Consider the following 24,656-nt stretch of genomic DNA (forward strand, 5'->3'; position numbering starts at 1 on the left):
AGTCTGTAAAAGCAGTGTTTGGTGCTTCCGGCTCTTCGTAGGGGTGACACCATTAATAATGTAGAACAGTTCATAGCTCTTCTACATAACTGTTGTTATATTTAGGTAAGATTTGTTTCCTAGGCTATTAAAAAGATCTAAGTTTGATGGCAGGGACCAGAATACTGAAAGGCTCCTCTGAAACCCCTAGCTCAGGCACCTGAGTTTGAAGAGATGCACTTGACCACTGACATGATGCATGTGAAAAATGTGTCGGTTTTTCAGGAGACAGCAGAAAACTGAACATCCTGTGCCTTTTCTTTAAGCTTCTACTTATCAAGGATCCATAATACATGTATTGTATTTATTGAAAAAGTAAGTTTTACTCTAGAAAATCACAAGATTAATTTGGGGTTTTTTCATGCAGAGCCTGGTTCAGATTTAAAACATTCGCATTTTGGGTGGGTATAATTCTATTGCTTTAGAGCTTGCATTTAAATGGGAGATTTTTTTAGAGAGGGGCAGACAAGGAGAACAGTTAGCCAGGAATGCCTTCTTAACTATTCTGTGACAAAGAAGATATTTCAGCTTGAGCTGGTGAACTGGTGCATTCTGGACAGGTGCAATCAAGCCCCTCTTTATTTGGTATAGTAAGTGTAGGTGCTTAATTGAGTGGCTGAGGACAAATGAATGGTTTGGTTATTTTTTCCATAGCTCCTATTCTGTTGGTTTAGTAATTTCAGCCATTATGACTCCCATTTTCCGTGGGCATTTTAAGTTATATTTTTACTTTGTAAATATAGGGGTTTATAAATTATTTGTGTTTATGAATGCATTCTCAGTTTACATATGCAGGCAAACACAATAAATGCAGAGTACATTCCTCCATCCTGAAAGCTTTATTATATTGCAAATGGTAACAATAGCTCAGACATATACAGAGTGTAAATATTTCTGCAGTTAAACAGATATTTGCTATCTTCTGTCACATCCTCAAAATTGTTCCTTTCAAGTGTCAAAAATGTTGGTGTTTGTACAGAAAAAAAGCAAAAACATATGTATCAAAACAAATTCTGTTGCAGGATAAAATAGCATAAATCAATTTAAATCTATTAATTTTATCCTGGTTTTAACAAGCATGCACTCCTGCAGATGCTTTTTGATAACAGAAGAAAACAGGAAAAAAAAAATCTATGCAGCATAATATATGAGAAGCTTGAAAACAAGACTGATTAATGTGCCAGCTTCAGAATATTGTTCCTGATACCAGGCACTGTACATTTCACAGTTACCATGTGGAGAGTTGTTGATTTGGCCTACTCAAAAATACATGGACATGACGAAGTGTTATTTTTTTATTTGCATTTCTGGTTTTCTGCATGTAAGCAAAAATCAGTTGTTTTCAGTAATAGATCATAGCAAAAGCCATTTTTCTTTCTCTGTGCTAGTTGGAATTTATGCACAGGAAAGATTTCAAAATTAATTTAAATTCTAATCAGTAGGAAGCAAGGAACTAACCTTTTTTTTTTTAATTGAAATTTTGACATTATAAGCATTTGTTCAGCATTTTAGCATAATTATCAGAGTATTTTCAATGTCTTTAGAGGGAGACTGCAGATTAGGGAAATCTGTATCATTTGGTGCTTATATAATGTTGTCGTAATAAAAGCAGAAATTAGACTAGTATTTGTAATCTAATTTATGACATTTGTTTCTCAGTGATATTTCTTGTGTTTAGAAATATGTATTACTGTGCAACAGCTTGTAACATGAAATAGAAAAGAAAGAGTATGCTATATAGTAATTAGTACTGGAAAGGTAATTTAGAACAAATTTGCTTTCCTTCCCGGGCATGCAATTCCAGAATTATTTAAGTGTGATTGTGCCAGACTGATATCAATATAAGTGACAGCTGAATTTGGTCCCCTAAAAGCAATGTATGTGTCATGCATTCCATTTTACCTCTGGGGAAGGGTCTTGAATTGTTTTTGTTCCAGTCCTTGTGGTTTTAGGGGAAGCACTGTAAGATGCTCTCTTTTTTTCAGTACTGTGACATATTAGATTAGCTGGTTTTTTTCCAAAGAAGTTTATACTGCTGATGTATTTATTTTTATATTGATGACAGGGATTTATTTTTCCTACAAAGCTTACCAGTTGTGTAGACACACAAGAAGTGCCATCTAATCTTTCAGTAGTTCTAGTTATTTTCTAAAGCATACTACACCTTCCAGCAAAAATTTCTTTCACTGTCTGTCATTAAATCAGTATTCTGAATGACAATAGACTGCACAACACAAACTGGAGTGAGCAATGAAAAGACACGTCCAATATCTAGGCTATGCCAAAGTGACCTTCTCTACTAAACATATATGCACAACTGCTGTCTCCTTTCTTGCCTGAAAGACATTCATTTCCTATCACCATAAACATTCCAGTTACTTTGCTGAGTCTGTAAAGAAATAATGATTGATATTCTTCTCCTTCCTGTTAAAATTCCTACAGCAATTAGGAAGAAGGATTCAGAAAGTAGGAAAATCCAGTGGAAGAATATGAGGTGAACATTATTGAATGATCCTTTATTCAGCATGGTTTGTTATGGTGATAACTTTTCCAGACTTGGCCTGAGCCATTCTGATACGAGCTTCATTTGCTGCTGTTTGTGTGTACCTGTTCTAAGGATGTGCAACAGAAAAATTCCTTGCTTAAGTCACTTAAGTCTGTGTTGGCCTCTGGTATTTTGACATCGTGATTTCAAATGGCCTATGTCCTTTTTCTTGTTCCCTCTATATGTTTATCTCATTAGTCTTTTCTTACCTGAGAAGGGGCAGCCATTTGCTGCTTCTGAGAATTTGGATAAATCTGAGAATTAGTTTACTCTTTCTTTACTCTCTCTTATCCTTTAGCTTCCTACAGTGGTGTGGATTTTGCTGTAGAAAAGGGAGAAACAATTTTGTTTGGATTAGGTTTGTAATTATGTACAAGAGAATATTGTAAAAGGAATTAATGAAATAAAATGGACACTAAACTGAACAATCTGACTGTATACATGTCACTAAGTTGAACTTCAGCAAGGCCAGTTTTTTGCTTTTATTAATTATACTCTACTGAACTAAACTTGAGATAAACACTGTTTACTTATTGATGTATTCAGACTGGCTATTATTCAATACGAGTAATCATGTTTGGTCTCTCTTGTGGATATGCTCCTCCAGAATCTCACTCTTCTTTTCAGCAGCAGTGGTGGTGAATATTTGGGAAGTCCCTTTGGGGAATTTCCTCTCTCATTTAGTTTTTCTGTTGTACTCTTCACACCCGCTCTCTGCTCCCAACTCTGCCATCTGCTATACTTTCTTTCCCCCTCCACTCTGTTCAGCTTTGGCTTCTTCACACCCCACTCCCACGTCCCTTTCTGTCTCTCTTCATCTGCCCACCACTCAATCTCTTCAATGTTTGGGTATGGAACTAAGCCCACAAGAACAGGTCAGAACTTTAAAGGGGGAGGGTGGTTAGTTTGGGGGCATGCTTTGATTTGTTTGTTGCTGTTAATTTTTTTGGTTGTTTCTTTTTTAAAAGATTTATTTGGGCCTCTGTGAATCCAGCACACATCCACTGGACAACCAGAAACCCAAATACCGATTTTTTTTTGTAAGAAAACTATGTGAGGTGCATTGTCATCCAAGCTTGTCTGGTGAACAGCTTGCTGCAGCACTACATTTATGTGCACATGTTATGCATGCATATTAGCAAGTCATCTTTGTCTTGAGAAGTAAAGATCTTGCACATAATTTGCCTAGTTGCTTTACAGTTACAGTAGCTAGAATACATACTTCACTCTTACGCAGCACAGAAAAAGATGTTCCATTCCCCTCTATTTCCTTGAGGTTCATACAGCAGAATTTAACTAATTTACCCTGGTGTCCAGAGAGAATAGCAGTGTTTACAGCAGAAGTCTTACTTGGTTGTGAAGCATACTCTTGTATGAAAAAGGTGCAGAAAACGTAGCTGGAGCAGCTGGAGGGTGTTAATCTAAGTAGTACAAGTTGTATTTCAGAATGACTAAGCAAATATTTGAACTTCAGTGTGAATTTTTGAATGTTGTTTAGCTGTAATGGGTTTATTTAGTTAATTTAAATGTCTTTATATGTGTATCTTTCTTTTAAAATTCCCAGTGTTTGTTTTTAAAATGTACTTTGCTTGTGTTTTAGGATATAGAAGCAGCAGAAAAAAGGCTGCAAGAAGGAATGTATTTACTTCCACATCCCGATACTGTTAAGTTAGAAGTAAGTCCTACAACTCCTTTTTCATTTGTTTTCATTTGCTGTTTACCAATTTTGCTTTTTTTTTTCCCTGAAGCATGTTCTTAAAGTGAAAATAATTGATTTTAAAATCCAGTGACTGGTATAGCCAAAGGCCTGTGTACTGTGTAGCAAGCTGAACCTAAATTCTGGGACAAGGTCCTTAGATTCTGGAGCATTCTGGTGGAAATGTTTAGCAGCTTTCAGATCTGTACAAACTTCTATTTAAAAATTAGGTCAAATATAAAAAATTAATATTATGAATATCAGAAGATTACTGTATTTACTACATCAGAGCTATTTAGTTTGTATTATATGGTCATCCCATTCTCAGTTTGCCACAGATTGTCATCTTTACATTCCAGGGTCAACAGTTTATCAGCATGAACAGAGAAAATTTTACATCAATTATTTTAGAGTTGTGTGGAAGCTTATGAAAAGTACCACAGCGAGAACACTCGGTTCTTTTTTTTTTCTTCTCAACCTGCACTCCCTAAAGCATTACTTGAAGATAAAAATTTTGAGCAGATTCCCATCTGTTTCTTGCCCCAGTGGTTTGTGTGCTGTGTGCTGTGGGGTGGCTTGGTTCCCAAAGGCACAGGAGCAGAGTGTCCCGTGCTGGTTTGGGTGCCGGGGCTGTGTCAGAGCAGGGCGAAGGGCCAGGTTTCAGCGCTGTCAGCTGTGAAGAGAGGTGTATTGTACCTCAGCTTCACACCTGCTGGGCAAGTGTTGGCATGCTTAGGCTATTACTTAAAGGAGAGGCATCACTTCTTGTTCTGGTTACTGTTCAAAGTTTTCATCTGTCATTGCATTTTTGTAAATAGCCTCCTGTGACTGTGACAGGGTGCACGCTGGGTATGCCCCTTCAGTGGTGTTTTTATTATTTTTAGACATTTTTAGGCAAAAGGGTACATTTTTCCTGAATACTTGTACATTTTGAATGATGCTAAGGAAGATGCCAACCTACTAATATTAAACATTAAACCTATTTTGACTGTGTTCAGAAGTAGTTTTAGACTCTTCAATGACTTTGCAGACACCTCTGGAGTTGTTTGGGTCAGTTAGTCCCATGGTAGGTGTGAAGCTGCTTGTCAAGCAAAGTCCACAGAAATTGCAATTGCAGAGCGATTCCTTGTGGCTGCAGAATGTCTGCACTCTGCAGCAGTGGTGAAATTTTGGAGAGAACAGAGTTACTATTTGAAGGAGAAGATCCTATTTCAGCTTTTTTTTTTTTTTTATGCTTCTAGAGAAGAGTGCTATAAATAGTGGAAAAAGAAAACTTTCTTTCATGGTACAAAATTCTTGTGCATGCTTTGTTCCAAAACACTTCTGAGCATATTTCACTCAGCCATATATGTGTCTGTATTAATATACTCTGAAAGTTATGGCTATAATGGATCCCCAGCTTGCTGAGTCGGAGTAGTTTTGTGTGACAGCACATATGCTTGTCAAAAAAGATTCTTTGAGTAAATCTGTTGAAGAAAATATTTTTGTAAACCTGCAAGTGCCATAGTTATATCTGAGTTACATGTAAGGATCAAAATGATTAGCCAGGAATCTAATACTTTGCAGGGAGATCTTCAGTTTTTTGCTGCACTTCTCCTTCATTGTATACTTATATAAAGAAAAAAGGCTCACTACATATGTATCATAACTGTTTTCTACTGCAAAATTACATTTTTCTGAATGGACATCAGTGGCAATAAATACTTACATATGTGGATGGATTAAAGTGTTATCTTAGCACAGTTCCTAGATCATGTTATTTTGTGGGGAAAAAATGGCACTTAAATTTTTCCTGAAAATCCTACAAATAAGTTATCCTTAGGATACCAACACAAAAATGATCAATTATTAATAACACAGATAAGTAATATGTTAAATTTATTACTCTGAGGTACAGTGTGAGGAAGTGAAGAGGAAGGGTTAGATGATCCACAGTGATTCTCCTAGACCATATGCTAAATATACATCACCTTTTTTTATTATTATTTTTATCTGTGTTCAAATACTTGAGATGATTACTTTATCAGTGAGTTATCAAGTCTAAAATTTTACTCAATTATTTTGAACTATGGTTCTGTAAAGTACTGTAAACTTTTCTAGGATAATCAATTTACATTGGTAAATGTGCAACTTTCATTTCTAACATTTTTTTCCCCACTGCAAAATGAAATTCCAGTGACATACATACTTAAATATAAAAGCTGCTTTTGGAAAAGTATATAATCATGGAAAATAGTTTATTAAAGGTACTGTAAGGTCTAAACTGATGTTGCTTACCACAAGAGGGCACATTCAGTCACTTCACAGTTTGTCCTGCAGAATGAAATATTTCCAAGCTGATATTTTGTATCACACAAGAGATTAAAAATTTCATATGTTAAGTACGTTGTTCTTTTCTGAATGGCTTCACTCTTAAAGTAAGATTTAATGATGCATTGCATTTCTATATTGTTTTAAACTGGCTGACACAGATTTTGAAATTAAGTTTATTTTTTCTTATATCTTTCTCAGACTCTCTATTTGGCATCAATAAAAGAATCTCTTCCCAAGTGGGAAGACTTTCTTTTAGGAAGAGCAGAAGTTCCTATTGGCTTTAAGGAAACGAAAGCTACAAAGCAGAGCATAAACTACCCTGAAGAAGATTCACAAAAATAAACATTTTAGTTTCATTTTGTTTTGTAATTTATCACTTAAGCAGAGATCATCCAGGTCGGGGAACAGAATATCACACCATTAAACTGAAATGTACATAATTTAAATGAAAATGAATTATATAGGACAATTTCATTCTATTGTTGCGTTGCATACAATTCCTTATTTTCATTCGGTACTACAGAAGCAATCCTCAAATGAGTTTTTAGGATCAAGAATGAAAAACATTGATGTATAGATTTCCAGCAAGGCAATTGGGTTTTCAGTGTGAGAAGAGTTTTATGTTATTTTTAATCCTCTGCTTCTACATATAAGTGGGATAAGTAAAGACAGATTCTTGCATTATCTTTCTTCACTTCAGTCATCTGTGCTGCATGCCTGCTCGTGGATGAGAGAGAAAGGAAGAATTTACTGTTAGCAGAAAAGGCAGACTGTGCATCAGAGTAGCCTTGGTTTAGCACCAGGAATCTGTGCAAGAACCTTCACAAGAGCTGTTGTAGAAGGAACAAACTTGAATTTCTGCATCTTGTTTTCTCTGATTTTTTTTTTTTTTTTGTCATTGCCACTTTCATCACTGGTACACCTCACTCCAGGCAGCTTTTCTCAACTTCCTTCTGCCTACATTGTATTTCTTGTCTAAGGGTGGGCAAACAAATCTCTGGGGCTTTTTGCTACTTCTAGGCTGCTCTTAATGCTATTTTCTTTCTGCTGATACAATCTACAAGTGAGAACTTTTTCTGAGGCATGAAAAGTTTGAAAGAAGCAAACTGAAAGGTAACTGGCAGTGGCTGTCCAAGAACAAAGCATATACAGAAGTTGAGGATATATTTTCATTTTCAGCCATTGAACAGCTTCCCAGCTTCCTCCTACAGGTGCAGTTTTAATTGTACTGAGCTAACTAGGTATGAAAAATTCACTGGTACAAAACTTCTGAAAGTGTTGCTTCAGTGGAAGATCCTGCCTGGTGTGTGACATAGCCTGCAGAAAATGAATCTTTCCTAAGCCTAGAAAATATTCATTTATTTTATTGTTAAGAACCTGGACTTGAGTCAATATACTTTTAAAATTTAATTTCCTGCAACAACACCATTCCACCCCCAACCTGGAAGTAGCAGAGGAAAAAAAGTACCTTTGCCAGTGTCTGAGGATATGAAAATGTAATGGTTGCAAATATTGCTAGGCTACTAGTTACCGAGGCAATGCATCTTCATACTACCTAGAGAGAGACCTCACTATTAAAAAAAACATATCCCTGTGCAGCAAAAAGAATCACTGGCACAATAAAATCAAAACTTTAGGTGCAATATAATATTGCTGTATATTTTCCACAGGAATACTAAGAGTTCATTTTAAACTTTTTCTATTGAAGTGTCCATTAAACTGATAACTTTTTACAGAAACTGCCATCTTAGAATTATCCTGTTGAGTGGGTGTTGGTGTTTGTAACAATAACGTTGTTTTCATAATATGTGATGGCAGATTAGCACGCTTCTCTGCAGTGTTGTTAACAGTTGTAATTAAGGAATAAACAGTAAAGGGTGTCAGTCCGATGACAATTTCATCTATAGTGTCACAATACAAAATGTCACAAAATATTAGAACTGTTATATAACTACAAAAATATCAAATTAGGCTTTCATCTTACAAGCTGAGAGCTTAAAAAAAACTTGGCATAGAGACCATTGCAATTTTATACCTACTCAGTGTTCTGTCACAAAGACAACTTGGTAATATTTTCTTCTGAAAAATCACAATGTGATTCTCAATCTGATTTAGTGGGAATGTGTATGGATCTTACAGTTGTAGACCTCCCATTTAAAAAGCAAATAATTGGAGCCAGTTGAACACACAAGAAGGGAAAACCTATTATACATGATGCTCAGAATGAAGGAATGGATGAGCAGTTAGTTACTGACAAAGAATGGGATTCATCCTCTTCTTTGCATCCAAAGGGAAATCACTTCAAAAATCTGGGCCTCTAAGTACTTTATACATGCAAATAATCTGGGTCTTTATCTCCTCCGACTCCGCCTAACCACTGGGACACAATGCAGATGCTCACTATCTCCTTGCCCTTGTGATTTCCCCTGGAAGGAGATGTAGGTGTGTGGACACTGAGTGCATGACAGCTCCAGGGGTGAGAATTTGGCATGAAAGGCACCTGCAAGCAGGGTTAGAGTAGTTACCTACTGTGCTGCAGTTTGGTGCTCACATAGTGTGCCTGAGAGTAAAACAAAATTATCTTCAAAGAAGGAATTTAAATTTATTTCTTGGAGCATAACTTTAGAAGCAATAGGACAACTAGCTCAAGGAAAACTGTAGGAACATGTCCAGAAAAGGAAAAATTGAATGAAGAGAAACATTTAAATCAGGAATGTGTGTAGGTGACTGTTCTCAGAGACAAGGACCTTCGTGTTGTTCTGTGGTTGGAACAAATAAGAGCAGTTGTCAATGACTGTGAAATAGCACAGGTACAGGAGCAAGTGACTGCTGAGCTGGGGCAGGCAGTGGCAGGGACCAGAATTATATGGTCTTTCCTGTTCTACTTAGATTTGTTGAGTTTAATGTACCGTGGCTGGGCTAGCTTGATACTTGCCTTTTTAGAGATACAGATTTGAGAAAGCAAATGTTAAATTTTAGTGTGCTTTAAAAAAATTTAGGAATCCCCCAAGGTGATTTATATTGATGTGATCTAATATTAGTCTCCTATGTGATCTTGAATGGATATTCTTCACCAAGTCAGGGTTGTCACCTCAAACATATTGATTCTATGTAGTTATACCCCATCTTATCCCAAGCTTTTATATATATACATATATCAAAAAATATAAAATATAGAAATTACATCATATATATCTTCTGTAATTTCCTACTCATTATGAGCAAATTTTTTTCTACAAAAAAACCTCACCAGCCCCCCCCCCAAAAAAAACAATAAAAAACACAACAAACAAAACGACAACAAAACAAAATCCCAAACTTGCTGCTTGCCCTCTTGTATTACAATATATGTATACATAAGGTGCAGCAGTCCTGAAAACCTGTTGCTTCTTGTGTTTTTCTGATAGGTGAGGGCCAGCAATTGAATAAAGAGTAGTGAGAAAACCCAAAAGTTTTACCTGTTTGTAAGTTAACCTTGGAGTATCTTGCAAGAAGAAATAATTAATCATACTTTTCTAGGTTAATGCACAGATGAGTAACCCCAGTACTAACCCAGGAGCACAGCCTGTTCACCCATCTTGTCACCTCTACCATCACATTCCCAAGCTTTTTACTTTCTCAGTTATTCTGGCTGTGGGGGCAGGAGCAGAAGGCAAGGCATGTTACTTTTCCCTAGCATAAGAAATTTCTTACTCTGCAGAATCTTTCACAAGCCTATTAATTTAATTTGTGAGTATATTTGAAATAGTAAGTTGGTTTAGGTGCATATCTGACACTATGGTATCCTCTTGTTTGTATTTATTCAGGGTCATGTTTTCATAGAAGTTGGGAAGTAATTTTTAGGCTGAGGTTATTGTACTTAATTTCTGTATTTTTCATTCACATAGAGCAGGTTGGGGATGTAGATGCTCAGTTTGAGCTTGTTGGTACTGAAAAAATAAGAAAACCAAATTTAAAATTGAATGTACTTTTAGAGGTTATATCTGAAAGAAAACATTATTTACTCCATAATGGTAATTTTCATAATATTTTAATAGTTGTGTTCAGATACAACTTGACCTTAAATATCACCCCAAATGCAAGCTGTTTTAACATATTTGTAATGCTAAGGTCTTCATTACTGTGATATTCTGTTTGCTCAAGGATTATAATCCATGGATATACTGTGTTATAGTTGAAATAAAGCTTTGATCCTGTAGTCGCTGCCTCTTGGATCTCAGTGCTGCATTGCATGTATGAGTTGGATGTAAGTTGGTGCCTGCTGCAGCCAAGTGTGAACAGTGAGTAGGCCAGTGATAAACACTTTGCTTAGGTATGATGTTTATTTTCCTCTGACTCTGATATGAAATATTAATCTGCTGAGTGAAGATGAAAATCTCAGAAGTGTTTGATGAAAAATCCAAATGTAATGAATCCCAAATCGATTATTTGCACTCTTCCTATTGTTTCATAATGTGTGAGCTAAATTACTTCAGATACCCGTTTACTAGGAAGATGTAGATACATCCTTAAACCCTTGCTAAGGAAACAGGTGGGGGAAAACGGTTCTTTAGTATATCCTCCTGCTGTGTGAAACTCTTTGTCTTTGCTATAAATAGGGTGATTTAATTTGGGAATTTGCTACTCCTTTTAAACACAGTTAAAACAGCTCTTGAAAATGCGCTAAGCTGTGTAAGCCTTCCAGTTGTAGCTTTTGCATTTGACTTACTTTGAATACGTCTGTTTTTAACGCATACAGATAGAAAGTATACTCACTTCTTCCCATAAGTTTTATCGCTGTGATGATGATCTTAAAAATAAATGTGTGATGTTCTTTCCCCTCACTCTCAGTCGTATCACCTACCAGAAAGCCCTAATAAGCAACAAAATAGTGTGAGACAGTATTTACATCACACTTTTGAAACAGATTCAAGCAGAGCCAGCTGCTGTAAGATTATTTTACAAATCTATTGTAAATTAATAAAAGGGAAAAATTGCCTTCCTTTAGGTAAATTACAGTCTCCTTTACTAATTACCGTAGCTTGAAGCCGCAGTAAATTAGTACCTGCCTGACTGCGGTGAATGGGAAATGAGAAATGTAATTTTGGTAACCAGACTTGCCTTTCTTTACCCATTTAGTTCGTACGTGTTCCAATAGCTTCATTCACGGAGCTCTGACTGGTGCTCAATAAAAGCTTCCGGAGGATAATGTGTTCAAAGTGAAGCACATGCCGGCAGCTTTGTTCAGCGCCGGCGAACCTGCGCGCTGCGCTCCGCGGCCGCGCTCGCCCCGCGCCCCACCGCTGCGGGCTCTGCCCGAGGGGGCTGCTTCGAGCCGGGGAAACGCCGAGCCGAGTGGGAAAGGGAGAAAGGAGGGAATGAAAAACACCCAAACCAAGCAAAGCCCGTTTCTCGGCGGTTGCCCGGTGTGCAGTGAGCTCGCTGTGGAGCGGGGGAGGACAGACGGTGCCGGTCGGTCGCGCTCAGGGCGCGGGGACCGCGCGTCGCCGGGAGCGGAGCGCTGCGAGAGGGAACGGGAAGAGCATTGTGTGTGTCCTCCCTCACTCAACCGCGCCGAGATTCCCAGCAAAGCTCTGGGCAGCGGGTTTGATTCCTTGGAAACGCTCGTAATAATAATGTTAACGGTAAAAAACGTATCCGTAAGTCCCTAGGAAAAAGGTTTGTCTATGTGACCCAAAGTGTAGCAGTCCCCAGGCAACTGAAGCTGTGTTTAGAGGGTGCTTAAACTACTGCAGCCGCTTTGCTTTTTCTCGGACGTTTCTTTGTATTAAGTTTCCGGGTACACTTGGCTTTTTCCTCTATAATTAGCTTTCTTTTGCTGGATTCATTGAGAGATACGATAATCCAGTGTTGGTAATATCTCAATTCATTAACATAATGAATCAGAAGGAAGAGGCTGATAATAAATCAGAAAGCTTCTATTTATGTGAAATATCTTGGCAACTGGCAGCAGTGAGGAAGAGAGTAGAGGGAGTACCAGACAGTAAACGGGACCTGGGGAACGCGGCTGCAGGAGGTCTCAGGTGTTCTCTGCGGTTTAAGCGCCCGAGCCCTTCACACAATCGTGTCCATTGCAGTGGTTCAGCGGCGCTGATATGGGAAAATACCTGGCTCCCGTGGCCCCTGTCTCCCAAGGGGTTCAAGCCCCATCCCCGTTGTGTTTGGGCTCCCGGACGCCGCTGGCAGAGCAGCCCCGCGGGCTGGGACGGGGCTACCGCTGCCCCCCCGCCTCCCCCCCTGCTGCAGCCCCGTTTGTGCGCATCGCCCGCGGGCTGCGGCCGCACTGAGGGGGCCGGGGATGCTCCCAGAGGCTCGGCCAGGAGCCGGGAGAGGCGAAGCGCGTCCAGCGAGGTCCCCACTCCTTGTCCCGTTGGCTGGAAGTACTTCTGCCCCCGGATCAGATCTCTTTTAAAGTTTGTCATCAGCCTGCTTTCTCTGCCAACGCAGAAGACTGCAAAGATGCAAGTATTTGTAGAAGTCAAGTTTAGTGTTGCTTCGGGCTTATACATTCAAGGAGTGGACCTTTTCCGTGGTCTGTGTCATTTGTCCCCAATGGGGACAAAAAGGTGTTTCGGTGACTAAACACGCTCTTAGCGGAGTCACTTTAAAGCAGAGTTTAAGATCTCTGGTGACTCGAAGCACCGGCACTGCTGTTTGTGCTCCCTGGGGAGCACGCCCGAGGCCCCCTGAGGGCTGAGCCACATGGCCCAGCTGCAGCTTCAACACCTTACGAGAGACAGCCCATAAAAGAGAGCACAGAAATCTAAATGTACCCTTTTCTTTTCTTTTTTTTTCTTTTTTTTTTAATATTTAATTGAGGGCACGTGTTGCCCGTGATTCAATCAATTAAGCAATTGCAGTAAATCAATGAGATAAATACAAATAACAGGAGGCTACGGCTTTGGGCTAGGCAAGGTTAGCAATAAGAGTAGGCTAGTAGGAGTGGGTTTAAAAGCTGGGACAGCATCACCTGGAGAATCAGGATGTGTGGTAGAAACCAACTGGTAAGAGCATTTCCCCCTCCCCTTTAAGTGTCTTCACTAAAGGTCCCGTGGTGATGGTGTTGGTCAGCAGAGCCCCGTACCTGTGAGAGGATGGCAGCAAGGCGGGGGTGGAAGGGCGGCTGGTTAGGGTAAAGCTGGCCGCGGTGTGAGCTCTGCGTGCAGCAACCTTCAGGAGAGGAGGGCCATGGGGTGACAGTATCAGCGGGCAGTAACCCCACCAGGACCGCAGTCCAAGGGGTGGGTGCCTTCCCCTGCTGGTGACCTCCTCTGCCTGCACAGCTCCAGGGTCTGCCTGTCCCTTGCCATCCCAGCTGCATGTGGTTCTCACAGGGTCTAAAGTAGCCGGGCAGGCAGCCGGGAGCCCTCGCTGTGGCCGCTGTCGGTGCCGGCTGAAGGGAGAGCCTCCTCTGAGAGCCGCCCTGTCGTGTTTTCCCCCGGGTGCGGGGACAGCTGCCTCTGCACCCTTGGTGTCCCCACAGGACTCGGCTGTGGATGGTAGTGCAGCCCCGGCTCTCTGGGGGTATCCAGGATACAAATTTGAAGGGGATAGAGGAGACCTGAGGAGAGAGGCAGGAGGTATTAGGGGAGTGGGCAGGAGCCGCACCATGAGGGCTGGGGAAGGAGCGCAAGGGCTGTCAGCAAGAGCCTAAAAGAACAGAAATGCCCTGTCGCAGCCCTCGGAGGGTGAAACCCGTCCCTGGAGGGGACCCTCGGGGATGACACCCAGGGATGGGCTGGCATGGTCGAGGCCCAGCAGGCTCACTTAAAAATCATGCAAAAACTTCCGTAAAACGGCTTAAAGCGGCAGAAGGACAAGTCCTGCGGGCACCTGGGCGTCCTGGGGGACACGGCGGTTTGGGAAAGGCATGCGTCAATTTAGCCCTGGTGTTGACTTAAGCGAAAGTGCTAAGCCATTCCTAAACCTAAGTCAATACAGACTTAAGCCAAAATTGTTATTAACGAGCTCTAATCTGATTTAAGAGCCTCCGAGCGAGCCGTGTCTACACGACGCGCGTTGCCTTGCGCTGCGCTCCGCGGTGCCCGGTGCCCCGGGGGGGTCCCGCAGCCGGGGCAGCGGGAGGGGTCGGGCGAATGCAGCCCCTGGGAGAAGGATGGCGTGTTTCGGGGAGAGCCGGGCCGCCGTGATTTGGGCAGACCGGTGATCTCCCTCCGCGGGTTAACTTCTTAAAACTGTACCCAGCTCGCCTGGGACGATTCGGGTCTGTGCAAGCGCCTCCGGGCCGGGGCTGCCGGGCCCCCTGTGCCGCGCCCGCCCGGAGTGGGGGGAGTGCCGAGGGCCAGCAGCTCCGCTCGCTCGGAGAGGGACATGCCAGTGCATTTCTTCCCCCGTCCCAATGGGGCAGTTGAGCCCTCCACTCCACCCCTCACTGGGGGCCTTTCTTTTCTTCCCCACCAGCTTTGAGCAGCGCTGTTTCAGATTGGCCTTTTTATGTTTGATATAAAGAATAGTTGTTGGCCAATTCCATCTTTTCATCGCTGCTCTCCAGGCCCGGGTCCAAGCGGCTTGTCAGATGCTCATTAACTCCCCCTTTGGCTCTTTCCAGTGTGTCTCCTAAGCTCATTGTGCCAAGAACTAGCGCTTCTTTCTCTTTACATGGCTCCCTTTCTCTGCTCCATCAGGGAGACAAATTACTTTCCAAAAGGGATCGCCAGGGATGGTTTAATGAGAATTTCTCCAGCGCTGGCCGTGGAAATCAATGTAGTTAACATTCGGTGCACTTAATTGGACTTTTCTCTTCTGCCTCCTTCAAAAAAACTCTGAAGCTATCCTGTTAATCTCTCATTTGTAATCAATTGTGTTGACTAAACAAAAGTCTAGGTCGTCCTTTCTTCCTGTCCCAGACAATCCTTTGTTGCCTCTAAATGCCTCATTCTTGAGTGCTCCTGGTCGTGTAGATGGGTCCGATTTTTGACAGTTCATTATTGCGCTTTTGTCCATTTAATCTCCCTCGCTGTGTTTTGCATGTGCATGCCTTAATGAGCTCCGTTGGCAATTAACATGTTTCTAGCAGCAAACTGGTTGCTCAGACGTTTGGAGAGCGGAGTGCAGGGAAAAGGGCAACGCAGCTGCCTGTAGGTTGGTCGCTTCCCGGTGCCCGGCGCGGTGCCGGGACGCACCTGGGAGCCGCCCGGTCCCGGGGAAGCGCCGGGCCGGGCCGGGCGGGCCGAGGGGGAAGCACGGAGGCTCTGGCACGTCGCTCTCTGCGCAGAGGCACCTCTAACCCTCCCCCCGAGGCACCGGCACCGCTCAATCTGTTGTGTGCGCGGCTGCGGCGCCGGGAAAGGGGTTTTTGTGCGGGTTTTGTGTTATTGAGGCTTGCTGGCAAGAGTGCCGAAGTGTGAGCAGTCGTGGACAGCAGAAACATCTTGTGAGGGAGAAGATAATTGGAGTCTCTGGCGTGTGTGTGTCTGACAGAGCCGCCCCTCCCCCGCGATCTGCGGCTTGTGTGTGCCGGGATCCGGGCGAGAGCCGGGGGGGTCCGGGGCCGGCCGGCGGCGAGCGCTCTGCGCGGCCCCTTCCGAGAGCGGGGGGAAAGCGGAGCCGCAGCCGCTCCGGGGAGCGCTGCCCATCGCCCCCAGGAGGGGCCAGGTGACCAAGCCCACCAGCGGCGGCGGACACGGCACTTCAGGGTGCCCCGAAGATGCCCTTAGCCGTGGCGGGGATGCCGCCCTCCTCCCCAGACGGCTTCTGTAAACAACGCCACTTTATATAAAAATGCGATAAGAACGCACTTCCTTAATTCCCTTCCTGGGAGTTGGTTTCGCGATGCTCTTGCCCATCAGGAGAGCTGAGGAAACAGCCTGCGAGCTGTCTGTGGGGCCCGCAGCGGCGCCTGGCTCCCGCTTTCGGCTCCCGGCTGGCAGCCCAGACCTCTTCCCGGCACCCGAGGTGCGGAGAAAGCGGCGCTTCCCCCGGACCTGGCAGCGGGACTGGCTCCGTAGGCACTCCTCGGGACGCGCAAGCCCCGCTCCCGTCCTCCGGGAGCTCGTCCTGCCATGGCCTCCCCTGGCACAGTGTCCTCACGGGGAGAAGGGTCCCTCCCGCTGTCCCCGGCCCGTGGGTTGTCCCGCCCCGTCTGTCGCGGCGGCGGGAGAGCCCGGCTCGGCTCGGGGGTTGAGCCTCAGCCCCTTCACTTGCGGGACCGTTTCCTCCTGACAGGGTTTCCGGAGCGGTGACTTATCGGTGGCGGGGTTGACATTTTTTTTTATTTTTTTTATTTTTTAAATTTCCTTTTAACCTTAAACTCTGCCAATTTTTTTAAATTTTTTTTTTTTAACAAATTCGGTCGTGATCTTTCCCCGCTGCCAGCATCACTGGACATTCTTTTTCTCTCCTCAAACTGTTAAAACGCTATTTCAGACACTGGAAAATGCAAACCCCGAGAAACTCTAAAATCGCCCCGTCTCTACAGCGGGAGCGCGGGGCCCGGAGCCCCGGCCCCAGCCCCCAGCCCGCTCCTTGGAGAACGCGGAACATCGCAGCCTATTTAATAATGAATCCAGAAACCCGGAGCGAGGGGTCGGCTCCCGTTCCTGCGCTCGGCGGCGAGCTGTGCTCGTCCTCGCCTCCCTCTATTTAACCACTCAATTAAGCGGAGAAAGGTGAGCTCCCCATTACGCCGTCCCCAGGCATTTCGGTGCCTCTCTCGTTCCCCTCTTCATTGGCAAGCCCGGCCCGAGCAGCACGCACACGCCCGGCCTCCTCAATCTCCTTTCTCCGCTAGAATAATATTGTTCCTAACGACGTGGCCGGAATAGACACTTGCGTATTAAAAGTGAGGGAGGGGGGGAGATGAGAAGGGAATATTTAGTGTAATCCAAGTGCTTGATTATCCATATTCTGATCACAAAGAGTTTCTGAGGCCTGCTGGGAGTGATTAGATTAATGTAATGCGGTTTGAAGGGTCTGTGTTTTCTCTCTTAATTTGGGTCATTACTCGGAAAGCAAGCGTGAGATCATTTTATCTGCATGCAAGGAAAGATAGTCATTCAGGAGCGGTTTAAACACGCCGTAATGAACCGACCCCGAAAAGCGGCGCTGGGAAACTCCGAGCCGCCCTTCGCGCTGCCGGTCGGGGCCGCGCAGCCCCGCCGGGGGTCCTGCAAGGGCTCTGACCCCGTTCCGGGGGGCGGCAGCAGCCCTCTGAAGCCGCCCGGCTCCCTCCCGCCCTCATTTTGCTCCTCTGATGCTCGCGGCTCCCGGCGGGCCCCGAAGCGGCAGGGCCCGGCTCCCGCAAGCCGCGTTCACACGGGGGAGAGCGCCGTGCAGCCCGGTCCCCGCTCGGGCCGGGGCCCAGGTGGGAAATGAGACACCTGCGAAGGGCCGGTTTATTGTCCCATGATAGATATAGATATATTCCTCACTTATTCGAGCGTACATTTAAAATGGAGATTTACAGACACGTATAAAGAGCGCTGTCCTGGCGCCGGGCGGGGGGCGGCCAGCCCGGCCCATCCTGGCCCGCTCCGGCTGCGCAACGCGCCATTAAATAAGATTCCTCTTATATACAACTGCGGCTCGGGGTCGCTTGCTACCGGCGGCTGAGCTCGCTGGGAAAAGGACAGAGAAGCGAAGGCTGGTTTGGATAAATAGTGCTGGCCTGGTTGAGCAGGTCCGAGTGTGGCGGCGCGCCGGGCCCTTAGCTCTGCCCGCTGCGCCCAGGGTCCCGCGGCGGAGGAGCGCTGGAGACGCTGTCGTGCAACTTTCGGACGTGCTTCTTTAAATCAAAGTTTCTGCAAAATCCTTTCCCGCAAGTGACACACGTAAAGGGCTTCTTGTCATTGTGGGTGTGCATGTGGAAAGTCAAGTTATAGATCTGGTGGAAGGCTTTGTTGCAAATGGTGCATTTGTACTGCTTCTCTCCGCTGTGGGTCAGCTTGTGGTTCTTGTAGTTGCCTGCGAAAGAGGAAAAAGATGGAAAAGGGAGTTACCCGAGGGTGCCCGGGCCGCACGGTGCACAGGTAAGGGGGGCATTAGGAAGTGTTTCCACCCGCACCCTCGTCCCGCTTGTCAAACTCGGTCCTCGTCAGCGCGGAGCAGCGCGCAACTGGCATGGCACAAATGAGAGGCAGGGTCAACCCGGTGACCCGCGGCAAACGGAGGGCTCTGGATTAGGACCAAGGCCCGGCACCTTTCATTTAAAAAGCATTTAGGGGGAACCGTCAGCACTGCCCGGCGATGCGGCCCAGCTTAGAGGGAAAGTAATTGGGAGCGGCGGCGGATCTGCCTGCGCCCCTCGCTTCCCCCAGCCGGGCAGGGCTCGCCGCGTTTAATCCCCGCTAATGATGGGCGAGGGCCCCGGCGCGTCCCGGCTCAGCTCACCTTTCTGATGGAAGCCCTTGCCGCAGAACTCGCAGACGAAGGGCTTGTAGCCGGCGTGGATGCGGATGTGGGTGTTGAGCGTGGAGCTCCTGTTGAACGCTTTTCCGCACTGGTTGCACTTGTGGGGTTTCTCCTGCACCGGGGTGCGAGAGGCCCGTCAGCGGGGGCTGCGCGGAGAGCAGGGGCGGCCGCCGCCTCCCGCAACCCGGCCGCCCCCCACCTACCTGGGTGTGGATGATTTTATGCCGGCACAGGGTGCTGGCCTGGCGGAAGCCCTTCCCGCAGACCTTGCAGACGAAAGGCCGGGCCCCCGTGTGCACCGGCATGTGGCGGGTGAGGTTGTAGTGCGCGTTGAACACCTGCGGGGAAGCGCCGGGAAGGCGAGGTCAGGCACGGCCCCGCCGCCGCCGCCGCCCCCGGTCCCCCCAGCCGATGCCGGCGCCCCCCTTACCTTGCCGCAGACCTCGCAGGTAAAGTTTTTGGGCTTGCCCTCCGCCGCCCCGCCGCCGCCGCCCCCCATCTTGGCGTGGCCCTTGGGGGGGCCGCCGCGCTCCGCCGCCGCCGCCTCCTTCATCACCTGGTCCAGGTGTCCCGGCAGCCGCTCCTTGTGGGCGAAGGGAGGCGGCGGCGGCAGCTTCTCGGCCGCCAGCCCCGCCAGCTTGGCGTTCTCCAGCAGGAAAAGCTTCTGGTGGGCCGAGAGCCCCCCCGGCGGCGGGGCGCCCAGCAGGCCGGCCGGGAAGAGCTGTCCGTGCAGGAGGTCGGCAGGGTGGTACGCGGCGTCCAGGTAGTTGAAGTAGTAGAGGGAGCGGGGGGCAGCCGGAACGGCCCCTGCCTGGTGGATGACCTGCGGCTTGATGAGCCGGCCGCTGGGCTGGCCCAGGGCGAGCTCTGCCTTGCAGCAGACGCCGCAGTTGGCTTTGCAGAGCCCCGCGCCGCCCCGCAGGCTGCTCTTCCACAGCTCCGAGTAGTTGAGAGTCTTGGAGGGCAGCTCGTAGCCCAGGGGCGGGATGGGGATCACGCAGGGCAGGGGCGAGCACAGGCTCAGCGGCTTCTTGCCTGGCTCCGGCCCCGGCCCGCCGTGCCGCTCCTCGAAGGCCGGCTTGGGCTCCGACGTCTTTGCCATGATCCGCTCGATGGAGAAGGCCAGGGTCTTGGAGGGGTTAGCGGTGGCGGCTCTGCCGTCGTGCCGGGGGCAGGAGGAAGGCATGACCGTCTCCAGCGACCCCGGGCTCGCCATGTCGCTCCGCCGTGCGGGAACTTGGTGTGAGCAGCGACTCGCTCCCGCTCTCGGCTCTGCATTCCAGAAAAGCCAGGAGACAAATCAATTTAATAAGCACCTTGTTCTCCCCCCACCCCACCCCCCACCGGCACCCCCTCCCTATTTACATTCAAATGAACATATTCAAGAACAATGGCACGTAGGGTACCAGATTACTGCTCATTAAGCGGAACACGCTAAAGTAACATGCAAGCTAGACCTTGTTAGTATTAAAAAAAAAAAAGGGAAAAAAAAAAAAAAAAAGGAAAGAAAAAGAAAAACCTCCCCCAGCCCAATGCCACCCAGCCGAGCCCCACCGATGGCCACGGTCCGGGAAATGCGGGAGCAGGGGCGGGGGGCACAGCGAGGGGCGGCGGGGCTCGCCTTGGGACCACTTACCTTTGCCCAGCGCCGGCGAGACTCATCCAAGCAGCGCAGTGTGGCCACAGTCACATTTTGATAGCAAACAACTTCCTGAGCGTCAGATCACGGTCTCGAACATTTAAAGCTGACATCATATGAAGTCACTTTGAGCAGAATGACATGGGGATGCCACCATGGATCTTCCCCAAGCCGAGGCGCCGGGCTGGAGCGCGGTGGGTTGGGGCAGAGAGAGGAAGACGAGCCCCCCCTCTCCACGCACAATTTCCTTCCAGTTTAAGACGCACAAATCGCTCGTGTGCGAGCTGGGTTTTTCCTCTCTCTCTCCCTTCTTAAAAAGCAACTTGCAAAGCAGAGGAATCGTTTTGCATGTGGCAAATTAGAAGGCAAGTGCGATTCACAAGTTGGGTGGAAAAGAGTGCTCCAGTTCTTGCTGGGGTTAGAAGAGCCACTCCGAATGAGCGTGAGGATTTTTTTTCTTCTTCCTTTTTTTTTTTTTTTTTTTTTAAGAAGGGGGAGAATGATTTTTTTTTTTTTCTAAAGCAACTACCACGCAACCATGCTCGAGTTATTTTGGCAACCCATCTGCAATCAGCTCCGTTGCAACCGAGCTGGAAGATAATTAATAAATTGTCACTTATCTGCGAGCCTCTCCAGCATGTATAAATTAATAGCCAACCCATTAATTAGGACAGTGTATTAATGTTAATTAAACTAAGTTTAATTCCAGCCCTCTCCCCTCTCAGGGTAGCTGGTGATTAGCCTTAAATAAATGCGGAGGGAGTCGTGTCCAGGACTCGAGTTCGCTGCTTAAAAAAAAAATAAATTAAAAATAATAATAATAATAATAAAAACGACCAATGTTCAGCGAAGGGAAGTTCTGCAAGTTGTCACCCCCTGAAGGTGCCCGCTGCCCCAGGGTGCACCCAGAGACTCTCCCTTGCCCTTGTAGCCCTTGTCCTGCCCCCTCCCCAGCACTTTCTTCTTCCCCCTTTCCCCCCCGCCCCCCCCAAATAGGCGACGCTACATTATAGCGCCTGGATGCCGGGGTTTCTTTCCTTCCTCTCTCCAATTAAAACGCCGTGATGCGGGAGGGGAGGATTTGCAGAAACCTCAGATGCGAGGACGCGGTAATTGAGAGAGTCCCGCGTCCACCTGTTTGGGGGGGCGGCTGCAGGGCAGCACCCCCCGGGCTCTGATTAGCCGCCCCGTCCCTCGCCGGGGCTATTCAGCCGAACCAATTTTCCCCCGGCGATTCAGGGCGCTCAATTCTCTTTCACTTGTAGCCACTATAGCGCTGCGTGGAACCTGGTTTTGTGTGTTTCTAAAATAAAGGGGAGGATTATCCGGGGGAGAGGGGGGGAGCGAAGGGTTTAGATTGAGCTTGGCCAGAGGTAAAGCAAGCAATGAAAAGGCCCCTATATATATATATTTTCCCCCCACCCTCGCGAGTCTAAGAAAGTTTAGAGGAATTCGGGGGTTTTGTGCGGCGCTGACAAAGCCGCGCCTCCTCTCCCCGCCGGGACAGCTCGCCGGCGGCTGTTTGCAGACAGGCTTTTTCACCTGCGAACCACAACACGCTCCAGAAACAAACTTTAAAAGCGGCGGCCGTCCCGGGCTGCCTGCGGGCGGAGGGGAGAGCCCAGCCCCGGAGGGACACTCCGCCTGGAGCATCAGGTGCTGGCGTCCGCCCAGCCCTGCCCGCCCGGATCTGACGGGTCAGCGTGCAAGGGAGCGACGGAACCGTCCCGCTTCTGGGGGAGAGGCTGGGACGGGACCGCGGAGACCCGCAGGAGCCGTGCCCGGTATCTGGGCTGCGGGAGAGCCCGGCTGAGCCCCGGGGAGGCGTGCCGCCCTTGAGCCTCACTGCCCGCCCAGCCCGCGCCTCCTCCGGGCAGCGGGAGCGGGCAGGCGGCGGCTGCGCTGGGCTGGACTCCGCTCACTCCCGGGGCTCGCCGGCTTTAGCGAAGTATTTAATTAGCCTCCACAAACTTCTTTTCCTCGCCTGCAGATTATACTGAGTGGAGGGTTGGGAACTATTTTACACCTTGCCACTCACATGTTAATTAATCTCTATCTAACCCTAATTGCAGTTTATTCAAGCACCGCTCAAACAGCTCACCCACACAATAAACACTGGGGCTGCTTTTATCCATATTACTCCCCGCTCACACGTTGAGTAATTAACTCCAGTACCAACTAATAGTGCAAACAAATATTTTCTGTAAACGAGATGATTTCGGGCAGGATAAAAGAAGGGCTGCGGAGCCGGGACCGGGAGCTCGCTGCCAGCTTCCCCGAGCCGCCCTCGTCCTTGCCGGGGTGTTTGCTGAACCGGGTCTCTCCCTCCTTCCCTCCCTCCCCGGCCAAGGGGACGGCTGCCGGCTCGCTGCTGCGCACCCACCGCCCTGCTCGGAGCAGCGGGTCCCGCAGGCCTCGGGGCTGCTGGGGGCGAGGAGAGGCGGGGGAGCCCTTGCGGAGCCCCGGGGCTGTCTCCTTCCCGCAGCCCGGAGAAGCTCCCGTGCATCCCCAGGCCGGGTACCGGCTCGGGCCGTGCCGCTGCCTCCCGGCCGGCTCGAAACCGGGTACCGCACGCCTTACGCATCAGGGCGTTGAGATCCCAGCTAAGACCCCGGCATCAGAGCTCAGTATTTTAATTGAAATTGCAGGTTTAGGCACAGCTGGAGGCCGTCTCTATCGATTCGACTTCTGCTGTTCCGGCGAGCATATTACAACTGACTGACTTTGAGACAGCTGCCCCAGCCCCGCCGCCTGCCCAGCACCGAGCCCGAGCCCCTCTGCTCGGGGAGTGCCAGGCGGGAGGGCTGGCTCTGGGGGGGCCGAGCGGCCCAGCCCGGCTTTGGGCGGCAGGAGCGGCTGCACGTCGGGCGCGCAGCGGGCTCCCGGCTCGGCCCCGCGTTCCGCCTCTCCCGAGGAGGCAGTTCTCCCGTGGGCTTCTAATCCTTCACCCCCGACATTTGGAGGGAGAAATGGTTTGCGGATTTTTCCCAAGAAGGCGCACGCCGCAAAGACGCTCCCATTGCGGACGCGATCGCTTCTGTGGTTGTGTTTCCGCCGCTGTCTCCCCAGAAAAACGAGTGCGGTGCCCGGGCGGGCCGGGCCGGCCCCGTGCGGGACACGCCGAGTCACCCGGGGCTTCTCCAGCACCCGCTCCCCTCGGGGGTCCCGGACGCGCCCTGCAGCCCCAGCCCCAAATCCTCCCCGGCCGCTAACATCGAAAACCGGCGGGGGTTCCCCTTTCTCTCCTCCACAGCCAGAGCCGCCTGCTGAGGGGCTCCCGGGGACCCGTCCCGGGTGGGTCCCGGGCGGGGGCAGCGCTGGGCCCCGCGGGCTCGGCCCGGCTCCCCGCGTCCGCCGGGCCGCCTCCGCCCAGGCAGTCGGCACTGGGCATTTCTGGTCCACTGGAAGATAACTTAGGATCCTCCTAGTTATTTAACTTGGCAGCTGCTTAAACTCCGCAGTGGAAGCTGCCGAAAGTTATTAGCATTATGCTTCAGTCTCCCCGAAATGGTGGCTTTGATTTCCATGCTGCTTTGCTTTTTATAGGTATTTTTCTAAATATTTTTTTTTCCCAATTCTTTTCCTTATTATTTTTTAATGGAAGGTGATGGATTGCCGGGTGAGCCACCGGCCCAGGCAATTAGGATGGGGATGTCTTTGTGAGCCAGGGTGGGGGATCAGCTTTTTCCGTGGCTTTGTAGCTTTGTGCAAAGGTGCGCTGGAGGGGCCCAGAGCTGGGCTGGGAGGAGGGCTGGGCTGCGGTGCTGCCCGGCCCTGGCCCCACCGTGCTGGATTTGGGTCTGTCTCCGTGCAAGGCAGCAATTTCGACCTCGAGGGGCCAGCCCAGGGATGCTCCCAAGGTGTTTGTCCGCAACTCAGTTTGCAGTGGTCAGAGACAGACACTGCTTGGACAAATTAATGAGCAATGAACGGAGAAGTCAGGATAGCAAAGTTTGGGGTGGAGGTGAAGCCAGGGTCGTTACCCATGTGAATCTTTCCGGTTACTCCTTTGAAACCTCAATACTTTGTCCAACGGGAGCAGTAGCCCTGCAGTC

The 24,656-nt window shown here is 48.1% G+C and overlaps 2 protein-coding genes across 2 annotated transcripts in view; one reads left to right on the forward strand and one right to left on the reverse strand.

Moving 5' to 3' along the window:
- CEP15 (centrosomal protein 15) overlaps positions 1-10,791 on the forward strand; it is a 13,432-nt gene extending 2,641 nt beyond the window's left edge. Inside the window, exons 4-5 of the mRNA XM_058845251.1 lie at positions 4,185-4,259; positions 6,792-10,791. Of these exons, the coding sequence (XP_058701234.1) occupies positions 4,185-4,259; positions 6,792-6,935 (219 nt within the window). The 3' untranslated portion in view covers positions 6,936-10,791. The remainder of the gene's footprint in view (positions 1-4,184; positions 4,260-6,791) is intronic.
- A 7,467-nt stretch (positions 10,792-18,258) lies between these two features.
- On the reverse strand, positions 18,259-20,178 carry FEZF2 (FEZ family zinc finger 2). Its single transcript, XM_058845094.1, has 4 exons — positions 19,393-20,178; positions 19,166-19,300; positions 18,942-19,074; positions 18,259-18,515 (listed from the first exon to the last, which is right to left on the reverse strand). Exons 1-4 carry the CDS (start codon positions 20,176-20,178, stop codon positions 18,259-18,261), a joined length of 1,311 nt encoding a protein of 436 aa, XP_058701077.1.
- Between the last annotated feature and the right edge of the window lie 4,478 nt (positions 20,179-24,656).

This window comes from Poecile atricapillus, chromosome 9, assembly GCF_030490865.1.
Source record: "Poecile atricapillus isolate bPoeAtr1 chromosome 9, bPoeAtr1.hap1, whole genome shotgun sequence".
Lineage (NCBI taxonomy): Eukaryota > Metazoa > Chordata > Aves > Passeriformes > Paridae > Poecile > Poecile atricapillus.

Coding starts and splice junctions, on each gene's coding strand:
- FEZF2 (XM_058845094.1), bottom strand. CDS start 20,178: ATGGCGAGCCCGGGGTCGCTGGAGACGGTCATGCCTTCCTCCTGCCCC. Junction 19,075..19,165: donor ATAAAATCATCCACACCCAG/GTAGGTGGGGGG, acceptor ACCCCGGTGCAG/GAGAAACCCCACAAGTGCAA. Junction 18,516..18,941: donor CAAGGGCTTCCATCAGAAAG/GTGAGCTGAGCC, acceptor CCTCTTTCGCAG/GCAACTACAAGAACCACAAG.